At 38.1% G+C, this 13520-nt stretch overlaps 1 protein-coding gene across 1 annotated transcript in view; it reads right to left on the bottom strand.

The window, feature by feature from the left end:
- The window catches only part of LOC104010165 (histone-arginine methyltransferase CARM1), a 78339-nt gene that overhangs the window by 24954 nt on the left and 39865 nt on the right, over positions 1-13520 (bottom strand). Inside the window, exons 3-5 of the mRNA XM_087741186.1 lie at positions 12779-12885; positions 12468-12572; positions 3642-3752 (exon numbers count right to left, since the gene is read on the bottom strand). Of these exons, the coding sequence (XP_087597312.1) occupies positions 3642-3752; positions 12468-12572; positions 12779-12885 (323 nt within the window). The remainder of the gene's footprint in view (positions 1-3641; positions 3753-12467; positions 12573-12778; positions 12886-13520) is intronic.

Here is a 13520-nt window from a genome sequence, read left to right as displayed (position 1 = left end):
CTCCCCACCACTTTTTGGCAAAGGATTTATTGCAATAGTGATAATAACAGACTGAGATTGCCTTCATCTCACATCTCATGCACACACCACTGAAGTGCACTGGCTACCATTCACACTACACAATTTCCTCCCTATTACAAACTCTTTTGTTAGGCAAGATCTGTTTCAAATTTATTTCTCTACCATGGACTGCACGTGGCAGGAGCCAGCTGCCAGCAATTGTATATCCAAAACATGGAGTCACAGAATAAGAAAAACTGGTGCAGGGTCATGGTAAAGTTTCACAGCGTTTCTCTCCCCTCTGTTGAAGATTTTAAAACAAGAAAAAAAGATAGCAGGTAAGCCTTGGATACACAAATGCCAGGCAGAAACCATTGTCTGTGTTAGTAAAAAAACAATATCCAATAGGCAGACCAGACTGACAGGAAAGTAAACAAAAGGTGATAGTAATATTCAGAATTCCTTTGAATGCTATTATTTTCAGTGTGGGGACACAGCAAAGTACTGAAGGGGGAAATAAATATTATTACAGTCCAAGGACTGTAATAATGAGTTGCATTTTAAAATTACATCTATTACAAATTAATCTTCTGTTGTCATTTTTAGTTTAAATTCTAATAAAACTTGTCTAATGTAAACCTGTATGAGCTTCACTGGAATTAGGTCAAACATATGGACAACCATACCAAAGAGGCTCAGGTCTGTCTAGCTTTTCTGAACAGCTTAATGAGGCCATGGAACAAAACAGAAATGCAAGCACATTGCAAACCAATGAAAAAGTCACCCAACTACTAAACAGAATACAGTGACACAGACATGAGATATTCTCCAGTGAATACCTGAAGTAAAGGAGTGACTAAGCAACAGCCAGTATGTTTCCTAATACGGCAGCTGTGGTTTTTTCCCTCCAACACACTTTTCAGATATTCTACCATTGCACATCTGTACATAGTACACAGTTTTCAACACTGTCAAAAAGACATCTGATTTCTGGTAATTGCAGTGTAGTGCTAAGTTTTTAATATCATTCTTTCAAAATAAACCTCCAACCATAAAGAGGAATTTACTATAAACCCAACAAATCTCTCAGTAAAAACTATTACAGCATTAATTTGCATTGTTCAAATATAATTTTCCTTCAGTCAGTACTTCATTGTATTGGTTTCAAGCGTTTAGTATTAAAATAGAAAAAAGGAACAAGATTTGTTAATCTCACATTCAACATTATTACACGTCTGAAGCAGAAGAAAAATATAATAAATCTGTACAGAAATGAGAGAAGAAATGAATGGAAAGTAATAATAATAATAATAATTATCTCATAATCCAGATACTTGATAAACCATACTAATGAAATCCCACTGTGGAATAGTAACAGATGACAAATAGTATACCTAACGCTAAGCATCTTTATACTGAATAAACTTAAATTCTTAAAATATATTATGCATTAATAGATCAGCTGATCTGCAATACAGTTCATGAGTGAACAAGTTTTCACAAGAAATTATGACTACGAAAGTCTATTATATTTGTTATGAAAACTGAGTCCCATTTGGGGGAGTAGAAGGAGAAGGAAATGACCAAAAATCTATGAATTATCAAACTGAGACTCTCACATTTTAGCCAGTATTCCCCAGTATCTACAGCTGCTTAAGGTTCTTTACTTCTCCTTATCAATCAAAGGTTCTTTACTTCTCTTTATCAATCATAGTTTTAAGCAGTTAAGCATTTCATCCACCCCAGGAGAAAAGCAATTCAATTTCTAAAATAAATGGATTAATGCTATTTCTCTACCAATAAGTTACCAGATATATTACTCACATTTACATTGCATCAAAAAATACATAACATTTGTACTACAGAAGTAGCATGTGCAGTTTCACAGCTGCTGATTTTGCTTATTTCTGACTGGAGTCAAGTTCGAACCTGTGACCAAAAGGTTAAAAAAAACATATACATTGTACTCACTACTACACATTTTACTACTACTAGGAAAAGCAAGTCCTCTTTTGCTCTTTTCATTATGCCTTCATAAATAAAACTTCTGTCTATCATGAAACAAAGATATTGTACAAAATCTTATCTGTTTACAAAATCCTGTGTGAAATAAGAACCACCCTCCACCCTTCCCTCTGAGAGATACCTTCCATATATTAACATTTTTAATGCTTTTGATGGGTCTGACAAAATGACAGACATCAGACAAAAATTCCCTTTAATTGTGAAGAATCTTCCTAATTATTCAAATTATAATCAGAAAATAGAAATGTTCTTTCAGTACATATATGCTAAGTTAGGCTAATACATCCTCGCCAATTCCAAAAGTAACACATACATAATAAGAAAACATTTGTCAATAGCAACACAAATAAGGTGGAAGTAGAAAATGATTGTATGAAACAACACTTTAATATGTAAGTTAATGCAAAATGTATATGGGGAGTTTATGGAGTCCTGTATTTAAGCTGGAATGAAAAATACAAAGAATTTATACATTAATAACTACTTCTATCTGGAGAGAAAAAAAAATGTCTAATATCCACATTTTCTTCTTTAAGACCTAAACAGATTATCTCAATTTTCAATAGCAATGCATTGCCTTCACAATATTACAGCTGACAATTGGTGTTCGTCAGCCTTCACCAAGAGCAAGGCTGGATTGCTTCATCAGGACATATGGGAGGAACTTTCACTGAACTGCTGCATGCTTATTGTGTGGACTTAGAGGAACTATGGACTCCTAATGTTGCTCATAAACATTTGTATTCTAGATCAGTAAAACAAAAAGAAAAATTAATATCTAGATACTGCAAACTTTTTCAAGGTATGGGATAAAAAAATCTTCCACTTAACCATTTTTCACCCTCTTCCACATTAAAACTATTTTTAAAACTCAGCTGGAGGTGATCAGTGTTGACAAAATTTGTAACAACAATGCTCACACTTCTTCCCACACATTCTGATGTTCACCTAATCAAGCAGAGACTGTGAGAAAAAACATGGAGATTTTTGTTGTTGCTGCTATTTAGGATTAGCACTTTTTAGGAAGTGAACTTCTCCTAAGGCATTTAGTTACCAATACCACTCTGAGTGCTTAATATTTTTTTTTAATCATATTAGAATGCTTAGTAAAAACAATGCCTGAAAAATATCTTTTAAAACTAAGTGCATTCTTTGGACATGTCCTTTCTAAATCCCAAGAACACAGTTTTGTAAGAAGGTTGAAAAACCTAACTCATCACACTTAGCAGGAAACTAACTCAACTGTCTGATCACGCAGACGTCCAAGAGTCTTAGGAAAAATCACCTAAATATTTTTGTGCAGAACTGATGAAAACATCTGGTTTAAGTTTTTTTTTTCCCTTCTGAAAGTAAAAAGTTTAATCACAGTTGTGACTGTTCACCATTTTTCACAGAAGCAAAAATCATATGGTTTATTTATTTGACACATTAGAGCACTTAGAACACCTTCAAAAATTACCTTCCAAAAAGTGTTGCCTGTTAGAGACCTGACTTCTCAGAAAAATCATACTGAAGCCTACAGCATCAGCCTTTTTCAGGCACAGTTTCAGGCACAAATCTCTTAACATTTTCGCTCTGCACCATTCTAACACTCGGCTCAGGTGAAAAACACTTACCTCCGCATATTTTGCCATTGAACTGGCTTCAACTGCATAGACTTTTCTAGCTCCAGCCTGCACTGCAAAAAATGAAAGGATTCCTGATCCGCAGCCAACATCTAGGACCACCTTGAAAACAAAAGGCAGACCAAAAGAAACAAAATAATCAAAAAGTAACTTCCTGACACTTCTTTTAAGTAACTACATTTTCGTAGCTGTACCCTGCATTTAGTAAGCCTGGCACTATGCAAAAATTTTACTAATCTCACTTGAAAAAGTGAAAAGGCTTGTTCAAGAAGAGGTTTAATGCCCTTAACCTTTATTTTAGCAGCAACAGCATATTTTTAAAAGACTGTGGATTATTTTCATGTGTAAATACATGGTGAGGGTTTGGAGGAAATAGATTTTTATAATGAAGTTTCTTTAGGAGAAAAGTTTGAAAAACAAGAGTAGTCTGAATACACCGGGGAAGGAGGGAAGACATGACAATAATTCTTTGAAGGACTACAAAATTGTGTCTTTCTGAATGAAAAATCACTCTGTGATGTGGAAGTCTTTTGGATAAAACCAAACTATGCATCTTTGTTCAAATATTGGTTCTGCTTGCTGATGTTAGTATTAGACCTTTAATTGCACTGTTTGATGTGGTGTCTCTCAAAGGCCCTCAGTTAAACGTAAATTCCAAAGCCTCATTTTCTCCATCAGTCAGGTGGCTCACTTGTTGCAAGCCAAAATGTTGACTAAAATGTTTCAAAGGGTCAAAATTTTTGTTTCCATGTATAGTGTAATGCAAAGCCAGTGACTGCTGCAACCGTCCAGACAAGCCTCTAGTTCCTAGCTTCCTTCCGTGCAGGCCACTCAACAGTGCTGCAGAGGCGTAAGTATACGGAAAGAGAAGCTAACGACTGGAGAAATGGTTAGGATGATGTCACTGATGTCATGTTTGATGCAAACCTCACTTTTATACTGCCCAACAAAATTAGGCTAATACCAGTATCTTGTTTCCCAAAAATTTTAATACTAGCTTTGAGAAAAATCTCACAGAACAGCTCACCATTCAGGCTTCTCCTATGAGTTTGTGCTTGATTGAAAACAAGAAGCAACAGTTTTCCTGTGCCTGTGGCTGAAATTATCGTTAGATTTTGATCCAAGATATGAAATTCACAAGACCATTAGGTGATTTCAGACACCTGCAACTGCAAGCTCCTAAGATTTCAAAGCACTTCAACCATGAAACCGAACTACAGCCCTGATCCAATCTCAAGAGTCAAGAGCAGAGAAGCTTAAATATAATACAGATTCAGACTAATACTGCAGCTTTGTATACCACCAACTACCCCTGTTCTTTATTGCTTTTCTGCCCCAACGTCCCATATGATGCACATTGCTTACCAGCCTTTAAAAACAAGAGAAAATTTTGTGTATTCAAACAGAACAGTTTTGACAGAAAAATAATCTCTTAGAATGAAGGCCACATTCCACTCCCCAAAAGTTACTCTACATGACATTTACGTTATGTATTACAGAATGCAGTCCAACACACATGGCCTGAATCTGTTGTAGATATCATGAATCTGTGTTACAGAAGTACTCCACTGCAAAACAAATTAACATTGCTTCTGATATTGTACAAAGTCTCGAGTTTGGCATAGAAGCCAGAACCTTGCCTTTAATAATTTTCTTTCCTAGGGAAAGTTTTTATTAAGCTCATTTTTTATATCACAGATGACAGGCTGTTACAGATCCAGTTTTGTTTCTGTGCTTTCACAGGTGTTAGAATATGCTCCTATGCCCAGAAGAACCAGCTCTTCAGAACAGTGACAGTAAATATTGGTTAGGTAAGTAGGGAGGGAGACAATGACAAGTCAAGGCCAATTTCATTGAACCATAGGTCTGACAGCAGGTTTGGTAGGCTATTTCTCAGTACCCAATGGGAACCACAAATACAATAATGTTTTCTCTCTGCATATGTGGAAAGTACAAGGAAGAGTCAACTGCTCAAGTTCAACATAAAAAATCCAATGGAGAAGTATGGCTTTTTGCACAAGATCTAATTCTGATGCCATTTCTTACACTATACCTACGTCTACATCAGCAGGTGGTACAGCTGTACTGGAACTTTTTTTTTTCTCAATGATTTACTAAGACTAACTCTAGCCTGATTTTCTTGTAGTTTAGTCCAGTTCAGTTTCATCCAAAATTAATCCAGCATGCTTACTCTGAGACCACTCCACAATGTGAACTGAGGCACCCTGAGTGGCCATGACAGAAATTCACCTCAGAAGCTCACTCCTGACCCAAATTAAGACTCTAATGAAGACACAAATAAGCACAGCAAACTGAAGCAGCTGACACAGAGGTAGCATTTTTTCAGTAATTAGTGAAGCAAGGGGAAAAGGGGCTCAGAAATCACATGTGACACAGTGTTGGAATTGCTGGAGGCTGCACAACAAGGCACAGGCATGCCCTGTAAGACTTGTTAGATCAACAGCCCACCAGAGACCACCTCTGGCACACCAGAGACCTTGATCCAGGACAGAACTTGTAAGGGAGGATGTTGCTGTGTGGGTGCTAGGCTGCATGGAATGGCTGAGGGCTCTCCCTGAGGCTGGGATCGATGGTGACCTGTGGGGGAGGTCAGCTCTGGCTGGGGAGAGCGACCAGGTATGAAGCAATAGGTGGAGAGGAGTAGACTGTGAACCATCAGGGAGGCTGAATAGGAGATAGTCGGGATCTTCACAGACACTTTTCAGAGGCAAAAGCCCTGAGCATCAACACCTGGCTGTGCAGCTGGTATCACAGACAGAAATTCAGCTTTCAAGAGCGCAGTACCTTCTCGAGGAATGAAGACTGCTGGGCAGAGACAGGACCACCTAAAAAAGCGGGGTCAGAGTATCTCTGCCATCAGTTTTCCAACCTGACAAGGAGGGCTGAAAAACTAGGGACATGTTCTTGGAGGTCATCATAGCTTGAAGAGAAGTGAAGGCATGAGCAGAAATGTTCAAGACAGCACAATGGCGGGTCCCCATGCACCCCTTATAAAAGCAGCATGATAGGAGCCATCTGAGATACATGTACACAAGCACACATAGCATGGGAAACGGACATGAGGAATCTGAAGTCCATGCACAGATGCACAGCTTTCATCTCATAGGGATTACAGAGACATGGTGGGATAGCTTGCACAGCTAACTCTGGGATGGATGGCTACAGGCTCTCAGAAAGGATAGGCTGGGAAGGTCAGGAGGAAGGGTTGTACTCTATGCAAAGAATGACTCAAAGTGCATGGAGCTTTGGGAACAGGCAATGAGCTAGCTGAGAGCATATGGGTAGGGATGAGAAGACACAGGGTAGGGATACAGATATTATTGAGGTAGGCATCTGTTACAGACCACTTGATTAAGAAGAGGAGGGAAACAATGCCTTCTGGAGGAAGCCTCATGATCACAGGCCCTATTACTTAGCAGGAAATTCAACCACCCCAGTTCTTACTGGAGTGGTACGGTGGGGCACAACCAAACACGGGGATTTCTGGAGTGTCTTGATAATTTCCTGATAGTAGTGATCAATAAGCTGAGCAAGGGAGCTGTTCTACAGAATCTGCTGCTCACAAACATTCCCAGCCTCTAGTGAGAGGATGACTGCTAGAAAGCAGCTTTGTAAAAGAAGAGACCTAAGGTTCCTCCTGCTGAACAAGCTGCTGGACAACAAGTCAGCCCTTGCAGCTAAGAAGGCCAGCTGCATACTGGGCTGTATTAGCAAGAGTGCAATCAGCAGACGTCAGGGAAAGGCCATTTTTAAGATTAAATTTGGGGAATTCTGTCCATTTTTGATCTCCCCAACACACAGACACTGACATTGCAGCAAGTCCCATGGAGGTCCACCAAGATAATTAGGGGGCTGCAGGACATGACATATGAAGAGAGGCTTGAGAGAAATTGGTTTGTCTAGTTTTAACAACAGGAGGCAGGCTAACAGGAGAGCTTACTGCTGTTTTCATCTGCCTAATGGGACTTCAGAGAAAACTGAGACAGGCTCGTCTTGAAGGAGACACACCGTGACAGGATGTTACACAAGAAGATATAGTAAAACTTTTTCACTGTGAGGGTTGTCAGACACTGGAACAGGTTGCCTACAGAGTCTGTGGAATCTCCATCCTTGGATCCATTCAAAATGTAACTGGACACACCTTAAGCAACCTGGTCTAGTTGGCCCTGGTTTCAGTAGGGGTTTGGACTAGAGATGTCCAGAGGTTCTTTCTGACCTAAATGACTTTAATCCAATGAACTTGCAATAGCACATCTTGCTCCCCAAGTGGCATTGCTGATATCGCTGGCATCTCCTACAGAAAGCTTTGCTCCCTCTAGCTAGGAAAAGCATCCTAACAGAGCTGTAAGAGCAGTCATTAAGGTGAAGTGCTGTGGAATAACAATACATGGTACTAGTATGCTTCTTTCTGAAAAGTAGAATTCTAAAATAAATAATAGACAGATAGTTGGGTGATAATGATGTCATACATATTGAGAGGAAAGGTGGTAGATTGGATGTACTTCAGTTTTTATTTTGAAATGAGAATGCAGCTACTCCAACAATTATCAGAAATCAGTCAGGAATAACCTATACCCTACCCTCCTGACCACAGTTCAGTACTGTTCCTGCTTTCACCTACACAGATGAATAGTTTTCCTAATGTGAATTTAATGGGAATTACTCACATGTGCAAATATTTTTGTATGCTTGAGTACTTGCACTATTAGAGTCCTGAAAAGCACTTTTGAATAAGAGGGGGGGGGGGGGCAGAGGTCAAACAAGGAAGAGCAACAACAGGGCGAACACATAAAACTAGAAGAAAAGATGTCATATATCTACAGTGACATTTATCATTCAAAATTACTGTACATCAGCAAGATTATATATGGAAAATATTCCTTTTTTTTTTTTTTTTAGCATGTGCCTTTGACGGCACAATGTGCATGGTTAATTTGTGTGATCCTTCATTCAGGGTCACTGGAGATGTTCTAATTCTAGCTGCTTTGCTTTTAAGTAAACTATTCATAAATAGACTACAAATTAAAAAATTCAAGAGGCTCAGAACCTAAGACTTATTTTCAAAAGAAGTAGAAATGTGTCAGCCTTTACTCAGTTTGAAACAGCATTATACACTGCTACTGTAAAATTTAGTTATGAGCCCTTTTTTTCATATAACCAATTAAAACACTTTGAACTCCCCCTTTTGGCTCTATAACAATTCAAAATCTAAGACAAAGTTTTATTAAAAAAATTAGTGAACACTCCAAGGCAACTCCTTCTATGCACAAATATAAAAAAGTATATGCCAGTAACAACTACCATATTAATGTGACGAATCCAGCCTCAGATTCATTGGATTCTGAATTAGTTCTCCTTACTCTTTTAAGCATCCACAGACATAAATGGTCAATCCAAACACTACTCCCAGTTTGTCCTAAAGTAGCTTACCTCTGACAGACAGTGTTTGAATTTATCATCAAGAACCCTCTCAAAGGGTCCAGAATTAATTTTGTCCAGCACAACTCAGATAACCTGTTACACTTTCTCATACAAATATTTTTTTCAAAAACAATATAGAATTGAACAAGCCTAGAATAAGAAAAATTATACTTATCACCAGATATCCCTTCACTATAGGCAACGTTTGTATAATAAATCACTACAGAATTTAGGGAAGGAGGCAGCAAAGGTAAGGAAATATATTGGGGGGATGCAGAGTAGGTAGGAAACAATAAGACAAATAGCAATTGAATAAAACTTTTTCCAGCAATGGAGGTATTAAAATAATTATGTCCTTTTTGCCTTTTTTATCTCCTCACTGTAATCATTTAATGTTTCTGCCTGCCTTATAGTTTCTGGATGTAGGATGAATATAGTTGTCGTATTTCCAACAGATCAAGTCTCAGCACAATGGGTTTCTCAGGTTCTCATGGGAAAGCATTTTGCCACAATGTAGGTAGTTCAATTTTTTCAGCTACATTTATTCTGAAAATTGCCATTTCTCAACAGAATCAGGAAAAAGAGAGATCATTTTCTAGGTGGGTGGTCAACAATACCCAGCCTGTAATACTCTTACTATTAGGTATGCTGAAGAGAAGCCAAGGCACCTCCAACAGTTGGGAAAATAAATAAACCAAGAGCAAAAGCAAGCAAGCTGTACTATTGCACAGCAGCACGATTGCCTCCTACAGAGGCAAAAAGTATGCAAAACCTGAATTCCTTATGGCAGCACAAAAATGGAATGGATACGTTACCTACAGAGATAAATCTGGCTTTTGCATTATAACATGGGAGCATCCTATTTGGCAAGAAGCCAATGGCAAATAATCTTTGCTGTTTCTTTCACCATATATTCAAGTTACATATTCCAGTGCAAAATTTAATCCATTAATGATACAGTAGCTCCACTTGCCCAGCTGGTATCATCCAATACCACATGCTTTGGGGTTTGATTCTGATGCCTATAGCAAACTGGAGCAGCCCTCTGCACACCACTAGTTTACTAACCTTATTGAATTAAATAGGAGAGGAGGATTGTCTCAGGCCTGAAAGAAATTACAGAGACTGAAACCTATTTGTTTCATTTCTATAAAGGTTTGTTTCATTTCTATGGAAGTAAATAGCTAAGTGTAGTTCTTAAAGAAGCACAGTTTACCTAAGCTGAATGGGAAAGAAAAATTTTCTGCTGCACTTGAATTTATTGTTAAACTTTATTAATAGTTAAAACATAATTATCTTAAAACAATTCAGATAAATTTCACACTTACAACTCTCCTCATTTTGGCCATAAATATGCTACACATTTAAAAGGAAATGTTTTGTTCGGCATTTGCTTGTATGTTATTAAAGACTCTTTCCTGTGATGTAGTAAAGCCATTTGTGCTGGTGTGAGTTGAAGTCAGAGGCTCCTTTTAAAAGAAAGTGCACACAGAAAGATAAGAGAAAGGAAGGGTAAAGGAGAGAGGACAATAAAATGACACGGTAAAAAAAAATAATAATTGCAGCTTCATTTTCTCCATTGTTTTTATTTGCAGTCTGCTGTTCAAACATCACAAACAGAGCTCACATGGTCTCAGCTGACATTCTGAGACCTACAAAACATTTCTGCTAGGCTGCTGCTTACAAACTGCCTATCTGCTTACAGAAGGTCACGTGTAGTCTAGTATTTTTTGCTGGTTTTTGTTATTTTATTAAGAGAGGTAAACAGTATCATAGCAAGATATGTAGATGACACAACATCCAGTGATTAAAGAGCAGAGAGAACTAGCGAAGGTAGGCCACTGGACGATGCACAGATGAATTAAACTCAGTGCTGATTAATATAACTTTGTGGAAAATAGGAATTGTTCATGTACCATCCAAGTTCTAAATGAATCATCATCATAATCATCAACAAGAACAACAAAAAGCCTAGACACCATTATTAATTGTTTGGTGAAGATCAATGCTCAATGGACAGATGCAGTGCCAGGAAAAAAAGTCAAGATTTATGAGAAGTACAGTAAAGAATAACTAGGAAGTTAGAACTCTGCAATATAAATCAATCGTATGGCATTGTGAACACTACCACGCATAACTCCTGCCAATCCTTCTCGAAACAGGTGCTGCAGAATTAATGTTGACACTGAGAAAGAGGGCAAGAATGATAACCCAGCATGTGCAATTTCTTCATACAGAAAAAGACAGAGAGGACACTGACCTCAGAAGCAAGACTACATAGGAAGAGACAACAAAAATTGACACAATGGAAGAACAATGTAAAGAAAATTAGAACTTCAATCCTCCTTTGCCTCACAACATAAGAGCAAAATGACAGAATTAGAAAGCTAATAAATTAAAAAAGGAGACGCTTTTCCACATAATGTGTGATTATATTATGGAATTCATTGCTGTATTAAGGGTGAAATCAGAGAAGACTGTGCATGGGGACTGGTCCTGGAGAGGGTCAGAAAATCTCTAGTTAGTGTGACTAATTGCAATAAAAAAAAAAAGTAAAAAAACCACCGTAAAATATACTAGTCCTGTGCTTTGCATTTCAAGGATTACTTAATCTGTGGCTGGGAGGCAGATTATTCTACATCTCCCTAGTGTAAGTTTTCTTTTGTCTTTTCCTGAAGTATCTAGTTTGGACAATGTGAGAGGCAGAGGATTAAGTAAAGAAGTAATAATCACCGTTATATTCATTACAATAGTCTTCAAGATCTATATACGTATGTTAGAGATGAGTTTGGCATCTGAAGATGTAAGTTGCTGCATTGTTTCCAAAGCTTTGCCTTGTACAAATCGAGTCACAGTAGGCACTTACGTGCTTGCTCAGTTTCTAATGACTGTGGAGTGCAAAAACATTCAGTGTAGACCTCCATGAAAGAGACATAAACTAGAACACCTTTGCAGGTATTTGCAAGAGACTATGTGGCACAATAGCAAATACACAGTCAACAGTTAAGACAAGGAAACTAATATTGTATATGAGCTCCAAGATGCCAAATGAGAATGATAACAGCCCAAAATGTCAAGAAACCTATACGTGTAGGTTCCCAGATTGTCCACAGAAGACAGCAGAGGAATTTGCAGCTCCTTTGGATCCACATTTGGCACCATTCATCCTGAGGATGTACCATCAGCATCACACATTGTCATCCATGTGCTTGACAATAATATTAATAATATAAAGCACACATGAATTAGTATATTCATGCACAAAGTCCCAGGTGAGAAAAGGCTCCAGTCTGATCAGTGTTGCTCTACAGGGTAAGTTGAAGTTTAGAGCGTAAGCAGCATACTGGAACATTGAAGACTCTCAATGGAGCTTACCTTGTCTGTAAAATCTATGTGGTTCTGTAGGATAGCTCTGTGGTAAGTGGCCGTCCTCACAAAATCCTGCATCATATTCTGTTGTTGAGACAGACAGCCATAAAACTAAAAGGAAAGGAGGAGAGGAAAACCAGAAAAAAAATAAACCCCATCTTCTATCAATCTTACCTTACATTACTTGGTACTTAAATTACCAAGGTCCTGACCACCCTCTGAATAAACCTAAGCTATCTTTCTAACTGATATGGTGACTAAGGTCAAGCAAACAACAGTAACTTAGCTTTCACAAACTAGCACTGAAGTTTCATTACCTGAAAATACTGAGCAGCGGATGCTTCATCAGTTCGCTGACTGAACACAGAGTTCTCCTTCTTTTGGCTATGGCATCTCTTCAATGCATTTGAAAATGTGTTGTATTCTGGAAAAGAGAAATAGAAAAGACACAAACGTAGCAAAAAACACAAGGATAGTAAATTAAGATAAACATTGAATGACAAGCTAAGAATACACTCAGTCACACTTGAGAGGAATGCTTCATTTGGCTTACGGTTTTCATAAATACACAGTAAACAGTTTCAAATTTCATTAAATGGACAAGAGCTGTTGCAAACATCTGGTGAGCATCAAAAGATTTTAAGAAGCACCTGGATGCATGCAACAGTGATGTCAAGGATTCTCCATTCAGGTTACCTAACTCCTGCAAATATCTGTGATGGTGAACCCTACAAGGAGTGTCTGAACACAAGCCTCAACCTACTATTTCAGGTTACTCTACACTAACTCAGGCTCCACACAGAGAACCATCTAGGGTTATTGTGAAATACATGGATTTGAGTGAGGAGGTTTACAACCTAGAATAAAACATCCAAATTTAATTGGCCTAAAAAGCCAGGCTGAGGACCACATATCTTCCTTTAGAAGCAATCTAGCTAAAAAGCCCAGAGTTACAGCCCTTTGGCTTCTGTGGACAAGATCAATTCTGACATTAGGTAAGTAATAGGATGTCCTGGTTTCAGCTGGGATAGAGTTAATTTTCTTCTTAGTAGCTGGTAT

Source organism: Nipponia nippon, unplaced genomic scaffold (genome assembly GCF_047370975.1).
Source record: "Nipponia nippon isolate SJK-2023a ecotype South Korea unplaced genomic scaffold, ASM4737097v1 scaffold_8, whole genome shotgun sequence".
NCBI lineage: Eukaryota > Metazoa > Chordata > Aves > Pelecaniformes > Threskiornithidae > Nipponia > Nipponia nippon.
The sequence above is the reverse complement of the archived record's forward strand: the minus strand, read 5'-3'. Positions and strand labels throughout refer to the sequence as shown.